The 24,652-nt window shown below is 37.7% G+C and overlaps 2 protein-coding genes and 1 long non-coding RNA gene across 3 annotated transcripts in view; 2 read left to right on the plus strand and 1 right to left on the minus strand.

Annotated features, from left to right (window-relative positions):
- LOC124643899 overlaps window positions 1-9,153 on the minus strand; it is a 46,180-nt gene extending 37,027 nt beyond the window's left edge. The window contains exons 1-4 of the mRNA XM_047183026.1: window positions 9,085-9,153; window positions 8,677-8,807; window positions 4,742-4,914; window positions 3,871-4,036 (exon numbers count right to left, since the gene is read on the minus strand). Of these exons, the coding sequence (XP_047038982.1) occupies window positions 3,871-4,036; window positions 4,742-4,914; window positions 8,677-8,797 (460 nt within the window). The 5' untranslated portion in view covers window positions 8,798-8,807; window positions 9,085-9,153. The remainder of the gene's footprint in view (window positions 1-3,870; window positions 4,037-4,741; window positions 4,915-8,676; window positions 8,808-9,084) is intronic.
- Window positions 241-1,659, plus strand: LOC124644349. Its single transcript, XR_006986050.1, has 2 exons — window positions 241-1,244; window positions 1,506-1,659. It is a non-coding gene; the product is annotated as an uncharacterized LOC124644349 (long non-coding RNA).
- Window positions 9,154-10,598: 1,445 nt separating the features above from the next.
- The window catches only part of LOC124644348 (insulin-degrading enzyme), a 34,053-nt gene continuing 19,999 nt past the window's right edge, over window positions 10,599-24,652 (plus strand). Inside the window, exons 1-12 of the mRNA XM_047183659.1 lie at window positions 10,599-10,796; window positions 11,989-12,174; window positions 12,969-13,057; window positions 13,870-13,955; window positions 14,835-14,956; window positions 16,180-16,349; window positions 17,654-17,776; window positions 18,093-18,295; window positions 19,577-19,662; window positions 20,693-20,807; window positions 22,142-22,279; window positions 24,133-24,254. Coding sequence (XP_047039615.1) covers window positions 12,020-12,174; window positions 12,969-13,057; window positions 13,870-13,955; window positions 14,835-14,956; window positions 16,180-16,349; window positions 17,654-17,776; window positions 18,093-18,295; window positions 19,577-19,662; window positions 20,693-20,807; window positions 22,142-22,279; window positions 24,133-24,254 — 1,409 coding nt within the window. The 5' untranslated portion in view covers window positions 10,599-10,796; window positions 11,989-12,019. The remainder of the gene's footprint in view (window positions 10,797-11,988; window positions 12,175-12,968; window positions 13,058-13,869; window positions 13,956-14,834; window positions 14,957-16,179; window positions 16,350-17,653; window positions 17,777-18,092; window positions 18,296-19,576; window positions 19,663-20,692; window positions 20,808-22,141; window positions 22,280-24,132; window positions 24,255-24,652) is intronic.

Genomic DNA, 24,652 nt, shown 5'->3' on the forward strand with positions numbered 1-24,652 from the left:
TCGAATTTCGCATCATTGCTGCGATAAATAAATGGAAAGAAAACGATTTTGCACTACTACTAGGTGCATATTTGCAAGGTCCCGCTCTTGCATTTTACAAATATAATTACGTCGATGGGATTGAATATAAAACGATATGCGACAAATTAAGGGCAGAATTCCCTGATAATGTAAATTATGTAGAAAAATTCTACAACGCTCGACAGGAGCAAGAAGAAGAATTACTGTCATTCTATTATCGTCTGTGTGGCTTACAGACAAAGGCCAATATTGTAGACGACAATATTTTTATAAAAACATATTTAAAAGGGCTAATCGTCAAATACAGAGCCATACTAGGCTCACAGCTTTTCACAACCAAATCTGAGCTGCGTGAAACGCTGGTACAAGTGAAATATCTGTTCGGAAAAGAACAAAATCAAATTATCAATTTGCCTGTCATTCCACCGAGGAATGATGACAGGAAATTCTATGACGAGGGAAATAAAAGAAATGCCCCTTGTTCACATGTTAATACACATAATGCTTTTAGTGTGGAGAAAGAAGCACCGCCCAGCAAAGATGTGGAGATGGAGCAGCATGATGAGGAGCAGCATGCGGAGCAGCCTGTGGAACTGCTGGCGATTGGATCGGAAGTAGAATATAAGTCTGGTGAGACCGGTCCAAATATTAATGTGTTGATTGCTCAACAGGAGTTCAGGGCGTTAGTCGACACAGGAGCGTCGATTTCCTGTTTATCTGAGGCGTTCATTTCAGAACTCAACATTAAATACACCAAGAACAGTTCTTATGAAGCTTCTTCAGTCTCTGGCGCGCAGTTGCATGTACTGGGCGAAACATACATAAATTTTTTGATAGATTCGTGTTTATTTAGGCATAAATTTCTAATTATAAAAAATATTCGCCAAAATATAATTTTAGGAAGAGATTTTCTTTCCAAAAATAATTGTATTATAGATTTTTCCAAAAATAATTTAATTTTAAAAACGAGGTTTATTGCAAAATTTATTAAAACTGACATTGTCGGAAAAGATAGATTAGTGTCAAATATGCTGACAGATAAGGGTCACCATAGTGACAAAAATAATGACAAAATGACATGTGACATTGATAACGAAATAAAGAAAATTAATTATATTTATTTTCGAAATAAAATAAAAGCAAAATATAATCGGAATAAAGTTTTGCGAAAGCGACATAAACGTGTTGTTTCGAAATCTAGGAAGACTTCCACGTCATCAAAGGTATTAAATAATGCGAAGTTTATGAGTTCTGGTTATTGTTATTGGAAAAATGTTAGGAAAAATAGTAAAAATAATTATTTTTGTTCTTCAAAGGGGAGGATAGACACCCAGTATAAAAAACGTATTCCTCTGCGTAATATTAATAGCAATTTAGAATTTTTAAATAGGCAGAATGTAAATAAATATAAATATAGGAAACATTGTGATTGATTTATAGTTTTTCTAATGTGTGTTTTGTAATCTCATGTTACCTGGAACGAGTTGTACGAGCATTGCCGGTGAAGGGATAAGAAGGTGAGCTACTTCATCTTCGTGAGAAGATGATGTCCACGGCAGAGCTACTTCATCTTCAATATGAAGGAAGATGAAGATAACCAATGTGGTCAAGCCTGTGTTATTTTTATAAGTTTTTTTTTTACATTGCTCTGTAAATCTGATCCCAAAATTATTATCTGATTTGGTTTTGAAAAAAAAAAATATTTGGATGGTGAATTGAGGTTGAGATCAACTTCGCAATAAGGGGCATAGCCTCGCGAAGAGTGTTTGCTTGACACAGTGGTTTCTGCCGAAGATTTATGATCCCTATATTTGATTTATTTATTATTTAATATTCCAAAATTGTAAAAAAATAATTATTGGGTAAGATGTTTAATCATATCACGTTAGGTGAGAAACTTTGATAACGGTGACTTATCCCTTCATCTGACACGTTAGCGTCCGGCGAAGTTGTAAGTTGTCAATACAAAGTTTTTCTTCGCTTGAAAGGTAATCCCTTCAGGACGGGTGTTCACTTTGAATATCCTTTGCTACTAGAGGCACGTTTCGGGGCTTTTTGCGTGGTTTTGCCTTGAAAAAGTTCACGATAACATGTTTCCTTACAGTGCAGTTTGGCACACTTAAGTAAACAACTTACATGTTATTGTAAACTATCCCGTTGTGAGGGACGTGTTTTTAATTTCCACGCATAGGTAAATTTTAAGTTAAGTTTAGGTAGGGACATTTAATATGATTGCCAGCCTACAGCTGCGCTTTTGTGATAAAGTTTCGACTTTATCCTAAGGGCGTAGCTCGTGTAACGTAGTTAGAAACTTTTTCGTTTGTAAGGTTTTATTCGTGAGATATTTTTGATACTGACCGGGCAATCATTTCAAATGTATTCGATTTGTTCCCATAGACATAATATTAGTAAACAGGACTGCGCATATAAACCCAAAAAACGAGCCGAGTGAAACAGTTAGTACGGAGGCTGTCTGTCCCTTTCTAATAGGGTGACTATGAGATTAAGCTATGTGAGACAAATCCGAATTTGCTAAGATTATTAAACACAGATTAGTATTGAAGTTTTAACTTACGCAGTTTGTGACCTTAAGATACTAATAAAGGCTTTTAATAATTAGCGGAAATTAGCAGTATAAAAGCAGGAAGATTCGAAGTGAAGACTGTTTTTTTTTGTATTTCTACTTCATATATAGACTGCTGAGCCATTTATGTCGCCTTTCTTCATTTTTTGAGAAGCTATAACAATAGTACAACAGTTTTAAAATCCATCACCCATATTTTGACTCGTTACAAGAATTCATGGGCACCCTAGTTGTTTGGTTTACGAAAATGTTATTATTAGCTAACCTGTGGAACGATATATTGCAACCACCATAGGATTCACTTTTGCAAGTAGAAACGCAACACTTTTTCACCATTTTAATAGTTTAAATTGATTTAATACAAAAAAATATAAACAAAATTTTAAATGCTGATTACGCGCCAAGAATGTTCAGGGTTACCGCTAGAAAATAAAAAAAGCAAAATAAAAATTTATGTTGCGATGCGATTGTTATTAATTTGTTGACTTACAATTGTTAAAATAAGATAAAAATATAAGTGATTCAATTGTTTTTGGGAAGACAAAACTTTTGATCACAACATTTTTTTATGCTGGCAAGGTGTTAGAAAGAGACAAACAGCCTCCGTTCGAACTATCCCTCTCGGCTCGGATTTGCCTCTGTGTATTATGCAACCAATTTAGTACCTTATTGCGTTAGAATAGAATTCATTTTCGTAAATATATATTTTGAGCGTGCGCAATCTTGTTTAGTAATATTATATCTATGTTTGTTCCATAGAATAAGTTTTTTATATTGAAGTGTGTGACTTCACCTCTCGAGCCCAAGCAATAAACGTCGTGATATCGAATCAGTTTTTCATTTTGAGCAGGATAATTATTCCCGGTACGACAGTACCTACATAATATTATATTCAGATAAGTATTTTCTTTTTTTGTTAATCTTTGCGTAACCTACAAAATAATTGTGTTCTTTGCTATTATAATGTGGATTATGTAATAAATAGTAGTGTGGTTTACATATCAGTGAGTAATAGAGTTTTTGGTTATATTTGTAAACAAAATAAAACTTTTGTTACGATTTCTGTTATTTTTTTTTATTTTATTTGGGTACCAACTTCTAACAAGCGCATCCGGCCGTGTTCTCGCTGTGGCGGCATATGGGGCTGACAAAGTGTAGTCTCACTATATGTCATCATACATGTCATCGACACGAAAGAAGAAGGAAGAAAGTAGCACTAGTGGGAAACGATTGCAAGTAAACGTAAGAGTCAACTAATGTCTTACCAACAAGTTGTGCCAAAGGTGCTTTGCAAGACGTGGCTTCTTCTAAGGCATTGACGTGTTTAGCAACGAACTCTTCCGTCACGTCCACTGCTGGACGCTTCACAATGCCCACTAGGCAGCAGAGAGCTTCCTTGCGCGTCCCAGCGTCCAGCGATAATGTGCATAGCTGGAATATATAGATATTTGTAAGGTTTCACTTGGGAACTACTGCCTGTTTCCGGACAATATATAGTCTATGTTAGCCCGGGAAAGTGTAGCTACGCAACAGCAAAAGACATTCTCTAGTCGGTTCAATAGCTTCAGAGTCTTATTTATGTACATAAATACAAAACTCCGAGCCTTTTTCCCAACTATGTTGGGTTCTAGTCGATGATAATCCGTTTAAGTGACTTTTGGTTCATATCTATGTACTAGAAAAGGAAGTTATAAGAAAAGGCTGGGTAGATGATGGTACGTAAATGGTACAAAATTTTACTTGGAATTTAAAGCTTGAGAAAAGACAAAAGCCACTTTTATTCATGGAACTGAAGAGAAGAACCCTCTGCAGGTTCTTCACAAGTGGTACTGCAGGCAAAAGCAAGATTATAAAACGGACTCACGCACAAGGGGTTCCGTACCATTATTTATAAAACGGATAAGTAAATCACGTTTGTTGTATGGGAGCCCCCTAAAATATTTATTTTATTCTAGTTTTCAGTATTTGTTGTTATAGCGGCAAAAAAATACATCATCTGTGAAAATATCAGCTCTAACTATCACGGTTCCTGAGATACACAGCCTGTTGACAGACGGACAAACAACAGAGGAGCAAAAACAATAGGGTCCCGTTTTACCCTTTGGGTACGGAACCCTAAAAACGAGAAGTACTTACTGCAATAATATCATTGTAATATGTCTCCACTACATCCCAGTATTTATCCACAAGTTTGGACAGAAGCTTGAAGGAGTCGGCTACCGTTTTCTGCCATTCTGCATTGGTGCGTTTTGTTGATATTGTCTCAAATAGATTAATTGGTTTGAATAGCAGAGTTTGGGCTAGCCATTCTGAAAAATCAAAGTATCTATAATTTATCATTGTTTTAGTCCCATGTTTCGGAAAGCATGATAAAACATAGGTCCTGGCTGCCATTTCAAAATCATTGACAGACAGTAGTTACAGTTCGTAAGAAGACAGACAGTCTAACAACGGACCTGACCAAGGGGTATTGGGTTGCCCAGGTAACTGGGTTGGGTAGGTCAGATAGGCAGCCGCTCCGTGTAAAACACTGGTACTTGGCTGCATACCAGTTAGACCGGAGACCAAGCTTCTTCAAGCTTATTCCTTTTAAGTTCATTACTTACATAGTTTGTCAATAAACTTAAAAATAACCTACAGGATCATCATCCTCCGAGCCTATCTTCCCAACAATGTTGGGGTCGACTTCCAGTCTAACCGGATGTAGCTGAGTACCAGTGCTTTACAAGGAGCGAGTGCCTTACAGGATCATAGAAAGGAATTTTCTTTCGGATTAATATTGACTAATAAAAAATCATCATCATCTCAGCCATAGGACGTCCACTGCTGAACATAGGCCTCCCCCTTAGATCTCCACAGATACCTGTTGGAGGCGACCTGCATCCAGCGTCTTTCGGCGACCTTTATGAGGTTGTTAGATTTTGATACATAATAGAGCAATTTAATTTATTATTTAATTACTGAACTCTCAAGAACAAGTGTAGAAAGCAAGGAATAAAACATAAAGGTATAAAAAAATAAATAAAACATTTTCTATGATCAAAATCAAATCGAAATGAAAAATCATTTATTCAAACTTGGCTGCAAAACAGCACTTTTAGAACGTCAGGATTTTACAATAGACAGCCCCCAAAACGCCCACCCTTCACCACTTCCTATGTGTTTTTGCTGGGAAGAAGAAGTGGTGGAACAAACTCCCCAGCAACACAATTCTGTCTGTATGGTTATAACCCATTAGAACATAAATCATATATATCATAAAGAAATAATTCCATATGGTACCCAATGTAATACACAGTACAGCATAAATATATCTTAAAGACATGTGTAAAGCGATAGATCACTATACATTTTAAACATCAGCACAATAATACATAAAACGACAATTACAATAATCACATCACAGTAAGAAAATATAAATCAGGAAGAATACTTAACTTTCGTGAGTTGTCTACACCTCAACGTCCACCAGAAAAGTGCCATGACTATTTTAAAACATTATTTCGAACAGTCATACTATCCCGCCACAATTGACCAATCACAGACAAGTAAGCTTTATACACAAATAACTAAATTCACAATTGAAATAAACTAATTTAAACACACCAAATCTTATTTAAAACTTATAACGATAATTTTAATATTTATTTTAATCATTAAACATGTAAGATTTTAGATATCAAATTTAATGAACATAAAACAATTAAATAAAGGTACCCTCGTTTTGATGTGCGTTTACAGAGACAGTAAAAATATTCAATAATTTGTCATTCAAAGTTCGTTTACAGAGATAGTTTAAATCAAGAAATATACAATAATCTAACACGGCCATACTGACCTGTACTTCGCTCTCGAAGTACCTCTTTATAAAACAAATTATTATTGGCAGAGCCACAGGCACAGCCACAGGCACAGCCACAGGCACAGCCACAGGCTCAGCCACAGGCACAGCCACAGGCACAGCCACAGGCACAGCCACAGGCACAGCCACAGGCACAGCCACAGGCACAGCCACAGGCACAGCCACAGGCACAGCCACAGGCACAGCCACAGGCACAGCCACAGGCACAGCCACAGGCACAGATACAGGCACAGCCACAGGCACAGCCACACATTAGTCGTTAATGCAATGATTTTATATATAATCGATTTATTTTTAAGCAACTAACAAAATAAACAACAATCATTACAAAAATATATAAATGTATATCATTCAGACTCATTATCATCAACGTCTATAATCTTAATTTATTCTTAGCACTAATAATATTTCGTGAATTACCTAGACCCCTCAAAGTATACCTATCATTAGGAAGAATACAAATTATAGTATATGGACCCCTTAATCTAGGACCGAGTTTGTCATGACGCCTATGATTTTGATTGATATACACAGCACATTTTTATTTAGGTTATTTTAGCTAAATATATACAAACTTAAACTACTTATCTTTACGACATACAAAAACTAAAAATAAAATACTATATACAAAATATATATAAACATAAAACACATTGACATAATTATATCGTTTTTCAAATTTAAAAATTTGTAGTATTTCGCCTACAAGCATCAAAACGATTTTGAAATTTAATGGCCTTCGATTGCAACCGATGTCGTGCTAATTCTCGATCTACCCTTACATCAATACTAGGTTCAGAAACATTAACATCATTAAGGCGAGAGTGAATTGATGGAATGTTGGCATTACAGCCAATAAGTAATCGAATTGGAGTAAAACCTGTTGATTTTTGAACAGTTAAGTCTGAACCTTCGACAAACCGCTTGGCCAGTCTGACAAACGATTACAAGCCGTATTCAACATAAACCACTGTTCTTAAGCTACTCCAGGTGAGATCCTTGGCGACCGTTTCAATGTTGTTGCACCACCTGGTAGCACCGTTGTCGCTTTTTTTTTCAGATCAAAGACTGGAAGCGCCACATCATTATTTTGATTTAACGATTGTCTCAGTATCCATCCTGAAACAAGGCCATATGTTAAAAAAATATAATTGAGGCAGGGCTATCCCACTTCTGATGTTAGATTTTGATACATAATAGAGCAATTTAATTTATTATTTAATTACTGAACTCTCAAGAACAAGTGTAGAAAGCAAGGAATAAAACATAAAGGTATAAAAAAATAAATAAAACATTTTCTATGATCAAAATCAAATCGAAATGAAAAATCATTTATTCAAACTTGGCTGCAAAACAGCACTTTTAGAACGTCAGGATTTTACAATAGACAGCCCCCAAAACGCCCACCCTTCACCACTTCCTATGTGTTTTTGCTGGGAAGAAGAAGTGGTGGAACAAACTCCCCAGCAACACAATTCTGTCTGTATGGTTATAACCCATTAGAACATAAATCATATATATCATAAAGAAATAATTCCATATGGTACCCAATGTAATACACAGTACAGCATAAATATATCTTAAAGACATGTGTAAAGCGATAGATCACTATACATTTTAAACATCAGCACAATAATACATAAAACGACAATTACAATAATCACATCACAGTAAGAAAATATAAATCAGGAAGAATACTTAACTTTCGTGAGTTGTCTACACCTCAACGTCCACCAGAAAAGTGCCATGACTATTTTAAAACATTATTTCGAACAGTCATACTATCCCGCCACAATTGACCAATCACAGACAAGTAAGCTTTATACACAAATAACTAAATTCACAATTGAAATAAACTAATTTAAACACACCAAATCTTATTTAAAACTTATAACGATAATTTTAATATTTATTTTAATCATTAAACATGTAAGATTTTAGATATCAAATTTAATGAACATAAAACAATTAAATAAAGGTACCCTCGTTTTGATGTGCGTTTACAGAGACAGTAAAAATATTCAATAATTTGTCATTCAAAGTTCGTTTACAGAGATAGTTTAAATCAAGAAATATACAATAATCTAACAAGGTCATCCGTCCGTCCTTGTTGGTGGACATCCTACGCTGCGCTTGCTAGTCCGTAATAAAAAATGCAGGTCAGTATTGTATGTGTAAAGTTTCTAGTAAAAGTGAGAATGTAACGTACCTATTTCAAAAGGCGCTAAATCTTGAGATATTATTATTTCTGCTGAATGTATGGCTTTTGCGTAATGTTTGGGCTCTGGAACCTCAGGATGTGATGACACCACGGAGGCCCAGTTATCCATGGCGGGAAAACTAGAAAAATAATATTGATTTTATTTTCCAAAACATCAATCTTATTATTGTAACTCTAGAAGGAAACTTAAATTAGGAGTAATAAAATAAATTTTACTAAAAACCCGTCTAGAAATTTAAAATGTAGTGTATCAAAAGGTGTGCAAAGGATTCAGGACTGAGAAATTACAGGAAAAATTTAATCAAAACTTAACGATCATTCGTACTGCTTACTTATCAGGCTCATTTCATTACCAATATCACTAAAACTACACAAAATAGGAATAAAATACACTACCTTGATCAAATTTTCCAAAAACACGCATATATATATTTTGTTTGTTTCAATAAAATGATTCACCAAAACTAGGGACACGAAAAAAGTATCGATGCTTTGTGGTATCGAGTACATTCCAGTTCGATACCGATACTTTTGTACTCGATTCTTTGCATTCGATACTTTTACTCAATAAGTACTTTTTCCCAGGTATCGTATCGAATGAAGAATTTAATTTAACTGCGCTTTCTAGCTCACTCGTTGAAAACTTTTTAAGACATTCGTCTTAAAAAAAGAAACGACATTTGATTTCTGGAGCCACCATAAGAAGTTGGCACACACTAAAAAACAAAATAATAAAGCAAGTTCTTCATCTTCATCACAGCCTGAAATTTAAGGATGAATTAAGCTACTACTTATCGGCACAGGTTTCGCCACTTTCAGTAGATCCCTTAAAACAATGGGAAGATATGAAAGTAGTATTCCCAAAATTATATAAATTGGCACGAGAATGAATATATCTATCAATCCCTGCGACGTCAGTACCTTCAGAACGATTATTTTCTGAAGCACGAAGTACCATCACAAAAATTCGAAACCAAAAGGCTCAACAAACTTCTATTTTTAAGTGACTACGGAGGAGGAATGGGATCTTTAATCTACTACGCGGGTGAAACTGTGGGACACTGCTAGTTTTTAGCATACCTCAAATAACTTAATATTGTTTCCTTTTGCTACATTTTCGATTTGTTTCATTCATTCCATTTTCCATTTTTCTATTATTCTATTAAATTTGTGTACCAATACCATTTGTTTTTTATGTCCTGCTGAACTGAAGTAAAACTGACATTATTTACTGACTGACATTGACCTAGCAAATTTTGATCTAAAAAGTACTCGATACCTTGAAGTATCGATACTTTTGTTTCGATACTTTAATGAGTACGATACTTTGTTATCGATTCTACTCATGAGTACGGTATCGATACTTTTGCTTCGATACCGTGTCCCTAACCAAAACAGTAAACAGAAACACAAGTTTCGACAGGTTTTGACGTCTTGCCGCCGAGTCCCTGTTACGATGGTTCCCAATATTCTATCTATCTGTTAATATGCTTACTAGAGATATAATTTTGACATTAGCCCCATACAAGTAATGTCAAATTCAGAAGTAAACCATGAGCTAAGATAGAATATTGGGAATAGCTGTTAATTCCGTCGACAGCTGACATTGACGTGTGTCAGTGTAGAGTTTAAAACGTTCCTACGTTCAGGAACCACTGTCGTCGCTATCAAACATTTTGTTCTGAAGAAAAAATATTGGAATAAACACAAAAACTTAAGAACACATACAAAACCTTGAGAATACACACAAAATACTTCTCGATAACTTTCTACAATTTTCATTTAAAACAAATAAAATAAAATTTGCGTATAACCAAACGTTTAAGATGACATGATGAAACTATAATCCGACCAAATTAAACGGTAAGGTAACAAGGTGTGAAATACTTTAATCAAATTGCAATCCAATTTGTTCGAGTTACATTCTGACATTACAGAATTCTGAGATTGGTCGATAATTTCGATGAATTACAAAGTATTGAATAATATTAATTTAATTCTAAATAACCATTAATTAAAGTTAACACATTCAAGCTGGCATCACGCAGAGTTCTTTGGTTGGGGATCCGTTACTATTCTCCGTTGTTACACCGTGCTACACCGAATAGGTTAAGTTCCAAAATATTATTATTTATTTGTGTCCAAATTTTATCTTATGTAGAGACTAGCATTGTCAGCAACTATGTCTAAAATTCCGTAATGTTATGACGTAGTTTTTCATTAGGTAAAGAGTTGGTACTAAACAGTATGAATGAATATTGCCTTAGTATTGATATTTTATTTACCAAGGTTTTTCTTTATGAGTAATTTATGTTCTTAGCAACATTTAAAGCGGTATTTCCAAAAGGAAAATAAACGTGTCCGAGATTGCTCTAATTGCTTAACAAAATGACATGTCACTGTTTAATTGGAATAAGTATGTTTTTTAAGTTAACTAATTAAAACATTATTATGAATCAAATCATCTTTCTAATATTTTTACATGATAGTCTTCTAAGTAAGATAAGTTTTTTCTTATTTTCTTTCTTTCTCTTTCTCAAATTCTCAGAATAAACCCACCTCTATAGTCTAAGTCAAATATTGTAAACACTTCTGTTTTAAAAAGTGATTATGGAATTTAGCTGTTGATGTTTCATAAGTAATTTATAGGTCTATATTAAATACTAGCTGATTTCCTGCGGTTTCACCAGTGTCCCGTGGGATCTACTGCCCATTGTGGTATAAAATATAGCTCATGTTGCTGTTACTATAAGGGTGTAGCTTTCCAACCATCACATATTTTTTTAATCGGTCCAATCGTTTTTGACTTTATCTGTTACAAACATATGTCATATTTATTATATTGATATTGAAAATTTTTTGACTTTGAGTAATTTTAGCGACCAAGTGTAGAATTCCTGCACCATTAGGATGTAGTCCTTCGACATTTAGAACATAAAACATATGCAAGTGAAAACATGCATCCTGTTTTTAAAATAATGGGACTGACTAAGGGCCGATTTAGTTTAGTCATTTACATTAGTTAAAATAATTTATCTCCTTTTGGTAATCAATCGTTTCAGAAATGTAATTTCACAAGAAACTATAAACTGCACAAAAACATATGCCGTCTAACCACAAAATCTTTTAAACGTCAGTTTAACACTTGTCTAAAAAATTACAGATTTATGATGCTGAAATAAAGTCCATTTTGCAGACACACTTTTTAGACAACTGTTTGACACATGTTTAAGTTTTTGTAGTAAGACCAATGTTCTTTAGTCAGGCAGGCAGTATTTAAACCATTGTTTTTCTCAACAGCTACGGTGGAGGCAGACGCAGTATATCCAGTATGTCCTCCCAATTCTCTCCCCGAGCCGGGAACTCGCCCCGCGCATCCCCGGGTCCCATGGAGCCCGTGGGCCCCGGCGGCCTGCCCGCCGCGTCCGGCGTCAGCAAGCGATACGACAACATTGTCAAGTCGCCCGAGGATAAACGACATTACAGGTAGATTATTATGAGACAACTAGATTCAGGCATATGACTATTCAGACACAAATACACACAACACACACACACACATACATACAACACACACACACACACAGTCACACACACAGACTCTCAAACACACTCACATACAAACAGAGAGAGACGCACCTAGCAACGATAACACGACACTACAATATTGGTAAGGTGTCTAACCCACCTAGATCTATATAAACCATACCTATAAACAGTCACACTCACACACAACACAGACGCATCCAGTATGTCGTCACAGTTTTCTCCCCGAGCCGGGAACTCGCCCCGCGCACAATACATACACACACAACACTCACTAACACACATACACACACTCAACACGCATCCAGTAGCAATACTTCAATATTGTCAAGGTATGTTACTACATCTGCATTCATAGAAAAATATATACACACACACCCTCACACACACACATATAACACACACACACACGTACACATACATGCACACACAAGCAAAAATGAGCAAAAAAATACGTTTGTTGTATGGAAGCACCCCAAAATATTTTATTCTAGTTTTCAGTATTTGTTGTTATAGCGGCAACAGAAATGCATCATCTGTGAAAATTTCAACTCTCTAACAGCTAACTATCACGGTTTATGAGATACAGCCTGGAGACAGACGGACGGAGGAGTGTAAACAATAGGGTCCCGTTTTACCCTTTGAGTACGGAACCCTAAAGAACAGCCCTCAAAGATTCTTCAGGTTATCTCCAAATACTCTCTGAACTCAAATACTTTTATTTTCTTTCTCAGGGGTTTGGTGCTATCGAACCGGCTGCGAGTTCTGTTGGTCAGTGATATAACTACTGACAAGTCGGCGGCAGCTTTAGACGTCAATGTTGGTAAGTTTTGTCATAGAATTGAACCGTCGTACAGTCAACTTCAGGTCAGTGGTAACAGTTTTAAAGGAAAATCGTACTTATTACTATTGAGTTAAGGTGCATGACAGTTACCACTGATGTGCAGTTTACTGTACCACAAAAACTTTTAAAGGTATGTTGGACACTTGTCTAAAAAATGACAGTTTATGACGTTGAAATAAGGTTCGTTTTGCAGCCAAACTTTTTTTAGACAATGTTTAAGTTTTTGTAGTAAGGCCAGAAGTGTTTATCTAGATTCTAGATGAACTAGCGACCCGAGTGTGCAATGCTTGCATGTAAGAGAATATTTAGATAAAGACATCATCATCTCAGGCATAGGACGTCCACTGCTGAACATAGGCCTCCCCCTTAGATCTCCACAGATACCTGTTGGAGGCGACCTGCATCCAGCGTCGACGGCGACCGACATAAGGTCGTCTGTCCACCTTGTTGGTAGACGTCCTACGCTGCGCTTGCTAGTCCGTGGTCTCCACTCAAGCACTTTTCTACCCGATCGGCCATCTGCTCTGCGAGCAATATGGCCTGCCCATTGCCACTTCAACTTGCTAATCCGGTGGGCTATATCGGTGACTTTAGTTTCTCTACGGATCTCCTTATTTCGGATTCGATCACGTAGAGAAATATAGATCACGTAGAGAAGCATAGCCCTCTCCATAGCTCGTTGAGCGACTTTGAGCTTTGAAATGATGAGCGTGGCGATTAACGGCAAATACCCCCCTCACGATAAGCACAGTAAATATGATGATAGTTAAAAAAAATGTATATTTTTTCAGGTTACCTCAGCGATCCCGAAGAATTGCCGGGATTAGCGCATTTCTGCGAACACATGCTGTTTTTGGGGACCCAGAAATATCCTGAGGTATGACGATATTATTATTTTTACCCTATGAACCTCCGTTACTAGGATACTACTTCCCGTATATGGATAAAAAGTAGCTTATATACGATTGTGATTTATAAGCTACTAGCTTCCGCCCGCGGCTTCGCCCGCGTAGAGTTCGCTTATATCGCGTTTCCAAGAGAATTCTTCAAAAGTCCGGGAAAAAAACTATCCTACGTTCTGTCTCAAGGTCAACTCTATCTCTGTACCAAATTTTATTAAAATCAGTTGAGTGGTTTAGATGTGAAAGCGTAACAGACAGACAGACAGAGTTATTTTCGCATTTATAATATGAGTAGGGATTTAACTGTCAAGTTTCATCTAAATTCTAAATGAAGCCATCCAGTATATTCAGCGCTAAAAAATCTCCTGTAAATGCACTATTTTATACTTTTGAAATTAATGCTGAAAGTATTTAGGCGTGTCTTAAGGCTGATTTGTAAAATTTACAAAAACCCACAAAGCGATTTCTGCACCACCCGAACATCAAACCTGAGACCTTAGAGAGTGGACTGCAATGCATATATTTAACCGACTTTCAAAAAGGAGGAGGTTCTCTAACCGTCGGAATCTTGTTTCAAATTGTTTTTAGGGTTCCGTACCCAAAGAGTAAAACTCTGTCCGTCCGTCCAGGCTGTATCTCATGAACCGTGATAGATGATGTATTTCTGTTGCCGCTATAACAACAAATACTGAAAACTAGAATTGAATAAATATTTTTGGGCGGCTCCCATCTGCACAACAAACATGATTTTTTTGTCCGTTTTATAAATTATGGTACGGAACCCTTCGTGCGCGAGTCCGACTCGCACTTGGCCGGTTTTTTTTTTAAATTGCTTTTTATGTTTATTTTTACAGGAGAATGAGTACAACAAGTTTCTGTCTGAACACGGGGGCTCTTCAAATGCTTCGACCTCTTCGGATCACACTACATACTACTTCGATGTTCTACCAGAACATTTGCATAAGGCTTTAGATATGTAAGTATTTATTTTAACCTACATAACTACCTTGGAAATAGGGGTATTGTGTTACCCGGGTAACTGGGTTGAGGAGGTCAGATAGGCAGTCGCTCCTTGTAAAGCACTGGTACTCAGCTGCATCCGGTTAGACTGGAAGCCGATCCCAACATAGTTGGGAAAAGGCTCGGGAGGATCAGGATATGGACTACCTTGGAAATAGGTATGGCTGTTTTTGACATATTTTCTATATCAAAGCTGTCATACATACATACTTTAGATAAAAATTACTTGACCATTGAAATATTGGTCCTTGATTGAGTTTTTGTGGTTTTAGTTTATTTTGTTTGAATGAGCCAGTCAACTATAACTTCAAAATCAGTTTTTGAAAACGGTTTATGGTATATTATGTAGATATCTTAATTACGAAAGTGAAAAAAGTCAAATTATTTATTTCATTTAGGCCTTTACAAGCACTTATGAACGTCAAAAATATGAATAGGTTTGATTCTATAGTTGCCCATTCCAAAAGTAGCTTCCTATGGAGAAGAACGGGCAAGAAACTCCATGGTTACTCTTTTTAAAACATAATAGGTATTACAGTTTGCATGTATTGATACATACGATAAAAACATGCGAAGATCATGTAGAATCAGATAAAAAATATTAGGATAAAATTACAAAATTAAAATGCTACATGGTGATCACATTTACAAATACATACATGCTTTAAGTCTTTGTATAACTCGGCGACTCGACCGCTAGGCACTGAGTGCTCCTCAATGTGCAAGATGACGAATGTGTACACATCATCATCTCCCGAGCCTTTTCCCAACTATGTTGGGGTCGGCTTCCAGTCTAACCGGATGCAGCTGAGTACCAGTGCTTTACAAGGAGCGACTGCCCTATCTGACCGCCTCAACCCAGTTACCCGGGCAACCCAATATCCCTTGGTTAGACTGGTGTCAGACTTACTGGCTTCTGACTACCCGTAACGACTGCCAATGATGTTCAGTGACAGCCGGGACCTGCAGTTTAACGTGCCATCCGAAACACAGTAATTGGTGTCTTATAATTATATACTTAGAAAGTACATACAAATTTAGAAAAGTTGCATTGGTACTTGCCTGACCTGGAATTGAACCTGCGCCCTCATACTGGAGAGGTTGGTTATTCGCCACTAGGCTACCACGACCAACACATACATAGTTTATTTTATTATTTATACTTTTTCTCTTTCCCAGCTTCGCCCAATTCTTCATATCACCCCTGTTCACGGAATCAGCGACGGGCAGAGAACTGAGTGCCGTCAACTCCGAACACGAGAAGAACACCTCCTCAGACACGTGGCGGCTGGACCAGCTCAACAAGAGCACTGCCTCCCCCTCACACCCCTTCCACAAGTTTGGTACAGGTGGGTCTGTCTGTCTGTCACAGCTGTTCAGGAACACCTCCTCAGACACGTGGAGGCTGGACCAGCTCAACAAGAGCACAGCCTCCCCCTCACACCCCTTCCATAAGTTTGGTACAGGTGTGTCTGTCTGTCTGTCTGTCACAGCTGTTCAGGAACACCTCCTCAGACACGTGGAGGCTGGACCAGCTCAACAAGAGCACAGCCTCCCCCTCACACCCCTTCCACAAGTTTGGTACAGGTGGGTCTGTCTGTCTGTCACAGCTGTTCAGGAACACCTCCTCAGACACGTGGAGGCTGGACCAGCTCAACAAGAGCACAGCCTCCCCCTCACAACCCTTCCACAAGTTTGGTACAGGTGGGTCTGTCTGTCTGTCACAGCTGTTCAGGAACACCTCCTCAGACACGTGGAGGCTGGACCAGCTCAACAAGAGCACAGCCTCCCCCTCACAACCCTTCCACAAGTTTGGTACAGGTGGGTCTGTCTGTCTGTCACAGCTGTTCAGGAACACCTCCTCAGACACGTGGAGGCTGGACCAGCTCAACAAGAGCACAGCCTCCCCCTCACAACCCTTCCACAAGTTTGGTACAGGTGGGTCTGTCTGTCTGTCACAGCTGTTCAGGAACACCTCCTCAGACACGTGGAGGCTGGACCAGCTCAACAAGAGCACAGCCTCCCCCTCACAACCCTTCCACAAGTTTGGTACAGGTGGGTCTGTCTTCTGCGGGATTGTTCGCGCTCATGACCTTGGCGCTGGTACATACGCGGCCTACGACGGAACACGACGGTGTTTAGTCAGTAAGAGTCTGACACTCCCTCACCGCGCGTAACCCACAGCGGGATTTGATGATTTATGACGTCGTTAAAAAAAAAGGTGTGTCTGTCTGTCACAGCTGTTTACACGAGAACACCTCCTTAGACACGTGGCTAACCAGCTGAATGAATCATTGATCTTCAAATTACTTTTTACTTACTGCTGTTTTAATAGCGTCTCCAAGAAAATACATCACATACCTCGATAAAGAAATATATTGTCGATTTGAAAACTTCTTTGATTACTGAGGAGCTAGACTCCTGGAGTAACATAGGCTTTACATATTTTGTCCGGGTCAAATGCTCGTGATCTGTAATATGTCCTTTACAGCTTGCTGATCTCCTAATATGAACCGCCGTGACCGATAATCGACCTTGGCCGCCATTATTTGTCCGGATACGGGAAGAAAACTAAAATCAACTAGTATATTTCAAAGAAAAGGAAATAAGCGTTAATAAGATTAATATTATAATTCAATTATTTATTTTCCAGGTAATAGAGAAACTCTAGAAACGATACCAAAATCAAAAGGGATTGATGTCAGAAAAGAACTACTGAAATTCCACTCCAAGTGGTACTCCGCCAATATTATGACTCTCGTCGTTGTGGGAAAAGGTAAGACCTATAAATTGAGTACTAGATTAATTAAGGTTCTTTTAAATTGGTAGACAAATGTATCGCTGCCGCAAGGAATGAACACACAAAACGTTCATTTTGAAAGAACTTTTATTTCTGCCAGTATAGACTGTAAAAATGCGTAAAAATAAAATGCATTTTTCAAACAAAGTAAATAGAATAAAAATGTGCGAAAATTAGAACACCATATAAAAGTCAGTCATTACAAACAACTGAAATTCTCCCTTGAAAACTGACAGCTGTCAACTGATCAAAAAATTTTTTATCAATTGATATATTTGTCTGTTTTCCTCAGAACCACTAGACGATCTAGAAGAGATGGTGGTGAAACTCTTCACGGAAGTCGAAGACAAGTCAGTCACCGCTCCTTCATGGCCGGAACACCCGTTTCCACCAGCGCTGCGGCGGAAGAGAGCCTACTGTCTTCCAGTCAAGGATCTGCGGTCGTTGTCCATCGACTTCCCTATACCGGATACTAGGAAGCATTATAAGAGTGGGGTGAGTCATTCATTCATTTTTAGGGTTCCGTACCCAAAGGGTAAAACGGGACCCTATTGTTTTCGCTCCTCTGTCCGTCCGTCCGTCTGTCACCAGGCTGTATCTCATTAACCGGGATAGTTAGAGAGCTGAAATTTTCACAGATGATGTATTTCTGTTGCCGCTATAACAACAAATACTGAAAACTAGAATAAAATAAATATTTTGAATTTTTTTGCTAGTTTTTGCTCTGGTACGGAGCCCTTCGTGAGAGAGTCCGAATCGCACTTGGCCGGTTTTTTTCATTCATCAAAGTCAAAGTCAAAAAAGTTTATTGAAACTAGGCTAGTTTTTAGCACTGTTTCACGTCAAATACTTATACAAAAGGACAGCACCCCTAGTGTTATGGCTGGGAGAAGAAGTGAAGAACGAACTTCCCAACAACTCAGCTGTCTATTACATCATTCATTCATCATTCATTCGTTTTCATTTATCATTCATTCATCTTTCATTGATCATTCATTCACCATTCATCATTCATTCGTCAGTCATTCATTCATTATTCATTCGTTATTCATTCATCATTCATTTATTTATCATTCATGCGTCATACATTCGTCATTCATTATTCATGACCGACTTCCTATAAGAAAGATGTCCCGAAATAACTGGAGACAAAAACTATACTTCTCCCGGGTTTAAGCAACTTCCCATCAAATTTTAGCTTAATTAGTCCAGCTATTAACGCGTGATGGCGTGGCCAATTGATATAGGGATGCATTCAGACAAATACAGAATGTTTCGTACCTAATAACATTAAATTAACTACGTATTTTTAAGAAAACAATAAAATACGTAAAAATTCTCAAACTTTTTCAAAAATGTGCTATAATTAGAACACCATCAAGGTATAATAATTCTCCCTTAAAAACTGACAGCTGTCAACTGGTCAAAACATTCGATACTACTAACTTTATCTCTGCTTTTGAAAAATGACTCCTGTGGTTAAACCACTGAATGGATTAGGTTATTTTTTACAATTCGCCATAGAATATCATGAAGTAGAATTATCCTATCGCATAGATAGGATTAATAAATTAGATAGGATAGAAAAGCCGAAAATCGATCTCAGTGGCGTGCACTTGGAGAGGCCTATGTCCAGCAGTGGACTGCGATAGGCTGATGATGATGATGATGATAGATAGATAGATAGGATTTAATGTGATTAGGTACGACACACCTTTGATTTCTGTCAGGATCGCATTATTATTTTGAACTAAGTATAATTAACTTTGTCCACAGCCGGGACACTATCTCTCTCACATGCTGGGACACGAAGGCCCGGGGAGTTTGCTATCCGCGTTAAAGGCCAGAGGATGGTGTAATAGGTAAGCATAAATATTATTAATACTAAGCTTGTTCACAATGTCAGTATTGAATTATGGAGCTTCTACCCGCGTATGTACCTAGGCTATGTACTTCTACTTCTAGCACATGGATAAAAAGTAACTTGTTTATTATTCGGATATAAATCATAGTGCCGCTAAGTTCGCTCAATTTAAATAACAATTAGAAATGACAAAATGCAATTGAGTACCAAGGTACTGCTGAGTGTGTGTGAATGAGCGTAAGCGAGTTTGTGTGTGTGTGTGTTTGCCCACTTAGCAGACTAACATTTTTTATCCATATGCGGGAAGTATTTCCCTAAAAATTTAAAACCGTTTGCCTTTTTTTTAACGACGTCAAAAGTCATGAAATGACCCCTCCCGCTGTGGGTTACGCGCGGTGAGGGAGTGTCAGACTCTTACTGACTAAACACCGTCGTGTTCCGTCGTAGGCCGCGGATGTACCAGCGCCAAGGTAATGAGCGCGAGCAATCCCGCAGCCTCAAGCTAGATTTACTATATAGGTATATTTATCGGCACGGATATTGAGCCCTGACCTTCAACCGCGCAGAAGTGAATTATTGGTTTATTGCCATAAGTGTACAGTGCGCAAAGCGATCTCCTACGCCGAGAGCTCAATATCCGTGCCGATAACTATAACCTAGGCTATGTACTTCCAGCACATGGATAAAAAGTAGCTTTTATGTTATTCAGATATAAATCATAGTGCCGCTAAGTTCGCTCAATGTAAATAACAATTAGAAACGACAAAATGCAATTGGGTACAAAGGTACCGCTTATTTTTAAAGAATTTTCTATCAGCAGACTTGAATTACCTAAATATCACTTAGTGTTGCGTGTGTCTGTCTGTGTGAGTGTGTGTAAGAGTGAGTGTGTGCGTACTCTTAGCAGACCAACTTTTTATCCATATGCGGGAACTAACTAGTACCCTCAAGACTCGAGTATACCGCTAGCCTAAGGTAGATGTACTACAGGTATAGGTATATCTATAATTGCATATTTTCTCCTACAGTTTAGTGGGAGGTACGCGCATCGGCGCTCGTGGGTTCGGTTTCTTTGGCGTGCAAGTGGATCTGACGGAAGAGGGAGTCGCCCATATCGATGATATCATTAAACTGGTGTTCCAGGTATGTTTGTAATACAGTGTAATTAGTAATTAATTGTAGTTTAAGCTATGTAATTGGTGTGATGTTTTAAAAAGCCTGCAAAGGTCTTTATCTGTACCCTAAAGGTACCGAAACTACAGACCCGATTTGAAAATTTATTTCACTATTGTCAAGTTCCACTATCCCCGGGTGACTTAGGCTACATTTTATCCTTTTACGGGGGTTAGTTCCCACGGGACGAGGGCAAATGACGGGAAAATGCTAGTTTAAAATAAAAACTAATCATATTTATTCGTACAAACAATAAAATCAGCTATTAAATATGACGAAGAAAGATTCTCTTGGTTGTTTTTAAAAAAAAACTGGTCAGGGTTTACACTCATAATTAGCAATTAAAATAAGTAATTTAAATAGGTACTCACTTGATTTATTTATTTCAATTTACTCGGGAGGTCCGATCGCTACGACAGCTCGAGTAAGAATGCTCGAGTCTGGCGAGCGCTCGGCCTTTTATAGTAGAAATATAGTTTTTACATTAAAATTGCTACTATTTTATAAACAAATGTTTTAAATCAATTAACATGCTTAAAATTTTTAATTCTAACACGTGGTAAAAATAATGATCACGTGTTTTTTTATTTTTGAATGTAGTTCCTCACCAACATGACATACATTGAAATAATCTCTACTCTTACCGTAGTAACTAATTTTGATAATAAAATGATTTAAATTACATTTTTTACATAATTACAATCAACAAATTTGATTCAATTTTGAGGTTATTCCGGGCACGTGTTTTTGTTTTTTATCCTATTGTGGCGAGACGCCGACAAATATTTTGCGAAACCAATTAAGAACTTACTACGGTTGCAGTTGCATCTCTTGGAAAGTACTTTCTGTACCCTGATAAAAAAAATATAGGTAGCCTATGTCAAAAAGTGAAAAATCTACTTAATTACTTTTAAGTTTTGCATGCATGATGACAGAATGTACGGGGATTCTTTTTTATTTACGTACTCAATACTCAATTCTTTATTAGCATTCCATATGTTATACAGGTGGTACATTCTATCTCCTGATCTCTCTCTGGTGGTATAGGATTGCCGTCGCGCTATGAGAGTGAAGGAATAGTGAGTGCACCTGTGTCCAAGCAAATGCTCGTGCACTATAATATGTCCTGCGCAGCTAGCTGATCTCCTTATATGAGAACAGCCGCCGTGGCCGATAATCGGCTAGAACATCATCAGCATCATCATATTATATAGTTTAGAGACAATATGGACCCAATAGGGCACAGCTTAAAGACCTTAAAGTATGTACATTCTTTGCAAATATTTCTATTTCTGTTCCCACAGTACATGGAGATGTTGAAGGTAGCTGGTCCCCAGCGCTGGGTGTGGGAAGAACAGCGAGACCTCATGGCGCTAGAGTTCAGGTATAAAGACAAGTTGGAGCCCAGGAATCTGGTTACAGGACACGTGCATTTGCTGCAGGCGAGTATTCTAACAAGCTTATAACGGGTGTGTAAACAGAATAAAAATGTGCGAAAATTAGAACACCATATAGAAGTCAGTCATTACAAACAACTGAAATTCTCCCTTGAAATCTGACAGCTGTCAACTGATCAAAACATTCGATACTCCTAACTTTATCTCTGCTTTACACATGATGTTGTAATATATAAAAACTAAAAATGACTCCTGTGGTTAAACCACTGAATGGATTAGGTTCTTTCTTTCTTTCTTTCTATTTAATGTGATTGTGAACGACACACCCTGTATTAGCTTCACTTGTAACTACAAAGAAAATCTTGGAATCTTAAATTGACCCATTTCGTGGTCTTCGATTATAATGAAATTTTGCACACGCTCTGAATTCTGATGATAAAACGCTAGCTAAAGGACAAGCTAAGAAACGTCATTACAAATCCAATATGGCTGCAGACCCAAGATGGCTGATTGGCTGTTTGAAATCTGCCCCCACGATCATCCATCCTCCGAGCCTTTTTCCAATCATGTTGGAGTCGGCTTCCATTCTAACCGGATTCAGCTGAGTACCAGTGCTTTACAAGAAGCGACTGCCTATCTGACCGCCTCAACCTAGTTGCCCGGGCAACCCGATACCCCTTGGTTAAGATATACTTAGAAAGTACATACAAACTTAGAAAAGTTGCATTGGTACTTGCCTGACCTGGAATCGAACCCGCGCTCTCATACTCGAGAGGTTGGTTCTTTGCCTACTAGGCCACCACGACAAGAATTCGTAACGTGACCTAAATCCAACATGGCGGCCGTCCTTTTCCGAACTTTGACAATTTATTTTCTCGGATTACAAATCTTTCAAAGAAATGTTCCCAACAGCTTTTTTATGTTTGCCACAATTGTTCTATAAATACTAAATTACAGAAAGTTTATAAAAAGCCTCACAAGTTTCTTACTATCTCCACACCAAATCTTATCTAAGTCGTTTAAGTTATTTACATATACGTAACCGTTGAACAATTTACTATTCATCTTTACTAATATTATAAAGCTGAAGAGTTTGTTTGAACGCGCTAATCTCAGGAACTACTGGTCCGATTTGAAAATTTCTTTCAGTGTTAGATAGCCCATTTATCGAGGAAGGCTATAGGCTACGTTTTATCTCGGTACGGGAAGTAGTTCCCACGGGATGCGGGTGAAACCGCTGGCAGAAGCTAGTAATATATATAATAGTATTGTACTCTAGTGAGTAGTGACTGCCTCGTTGGTCTAGTGGTCGCAAGCGCGACTGCTGTGCTCGAGGTCTCGGGTTCGATTCCCGGGTCGGGCCGAAATCGCTTCGTGGGTTTACTTAGACTTTCACAAAGCAGCCTGTAGTCTGGAAGTTGGTGATTGATTCACCCGTGCATCGGAGAGCACGTAAATGTCGGTCCTGCGCCTGATCTCTCTCCGGTCGTGTCGGATTGCCGTCCCATCGGGTTATGAGAGTGAAGGAATAGTGAGTGCACCTGTGTCTGCGCAAATGCTCGTGCACTATAATATGTCCTGCGCAGCTGGCTAATCTCCTTAAATGAGAACAGCCGCCGTGGCCGAAATCGGCCGTGGACGCCATTAGTGAAAAAAAAGAAAATTGCGTTTTTCTATAAGAACAATTTTTAACGAAACATGTATAAAACGACATAAAAAAACAACAGTTAAAGCCTTCACTCCAGGGTTTTAAATATAAATTATTACTGTAATATCTGCCGCTATTGTATAAAAAACCTAACTTGACATTCCCGTTATTTTTCTGTGGTAATTTTATTTGCACATATGATATAAATTTTTACTCAAATTCTATGTTTTTTGTGTGTATTTTATTTCAGGAGTTCCCAATGGAAGATGTCCTATGTGCTTACTATTTGATGACGGAATGGAAACCCGAGTTAATACAAGAACTCCTATCTTTGCTTACACCAGAAAATGTACGCGTTGGCATTGTTGCTAAGTAAGTATTATTGTCATTTTTGAAGTGAAAACTGCTTCAGCGGTGTTGCACAGCACCCCCAAAACGACACTTCCTAGTGTTATGGCTGGGAAGAAGAAGAAAAAATTATAACCTCGTGACGTTTTTATTTTTTAATATTAATATTGTATTCTATCACATACTTAACATTTACATAAAAACCGGCCAAGAGCGAGTCGGACTCGCGCACGAAGGGTTCCATACCAGAGAAAAAATGAGCAAAAAAATAAATCCCGTTTGTTGTATGGGAGCCCTAAAAATATTTATTTTATTCTAATTTTCAGTATTTGTTGTTAGAGCGGCAACAGAAATACATCATCTGTGAAAATGTCAACGCTCTCCCGTTTACCCTTTTGGGTACGGAACCCTAAAAAATGAAT

The sequence above is a fragment of the Helicoverpa zea genome, chromosome 29, assembly GCF_022581195.2.
Source record: "Helicoverpa zea isolate HzStark_Cry1AcR chromosome 29, ilHelZeax1.1, whole genome shotgun sequence".
In the NCBI taxonomy this organism is placed as follows: domain Eukaryota; kingdom Metazoa; phylum Arthropoda; class Insecta; order Lepidoptera; family Noctuidae; genus Helicoverpa; species Helicoverpa zea.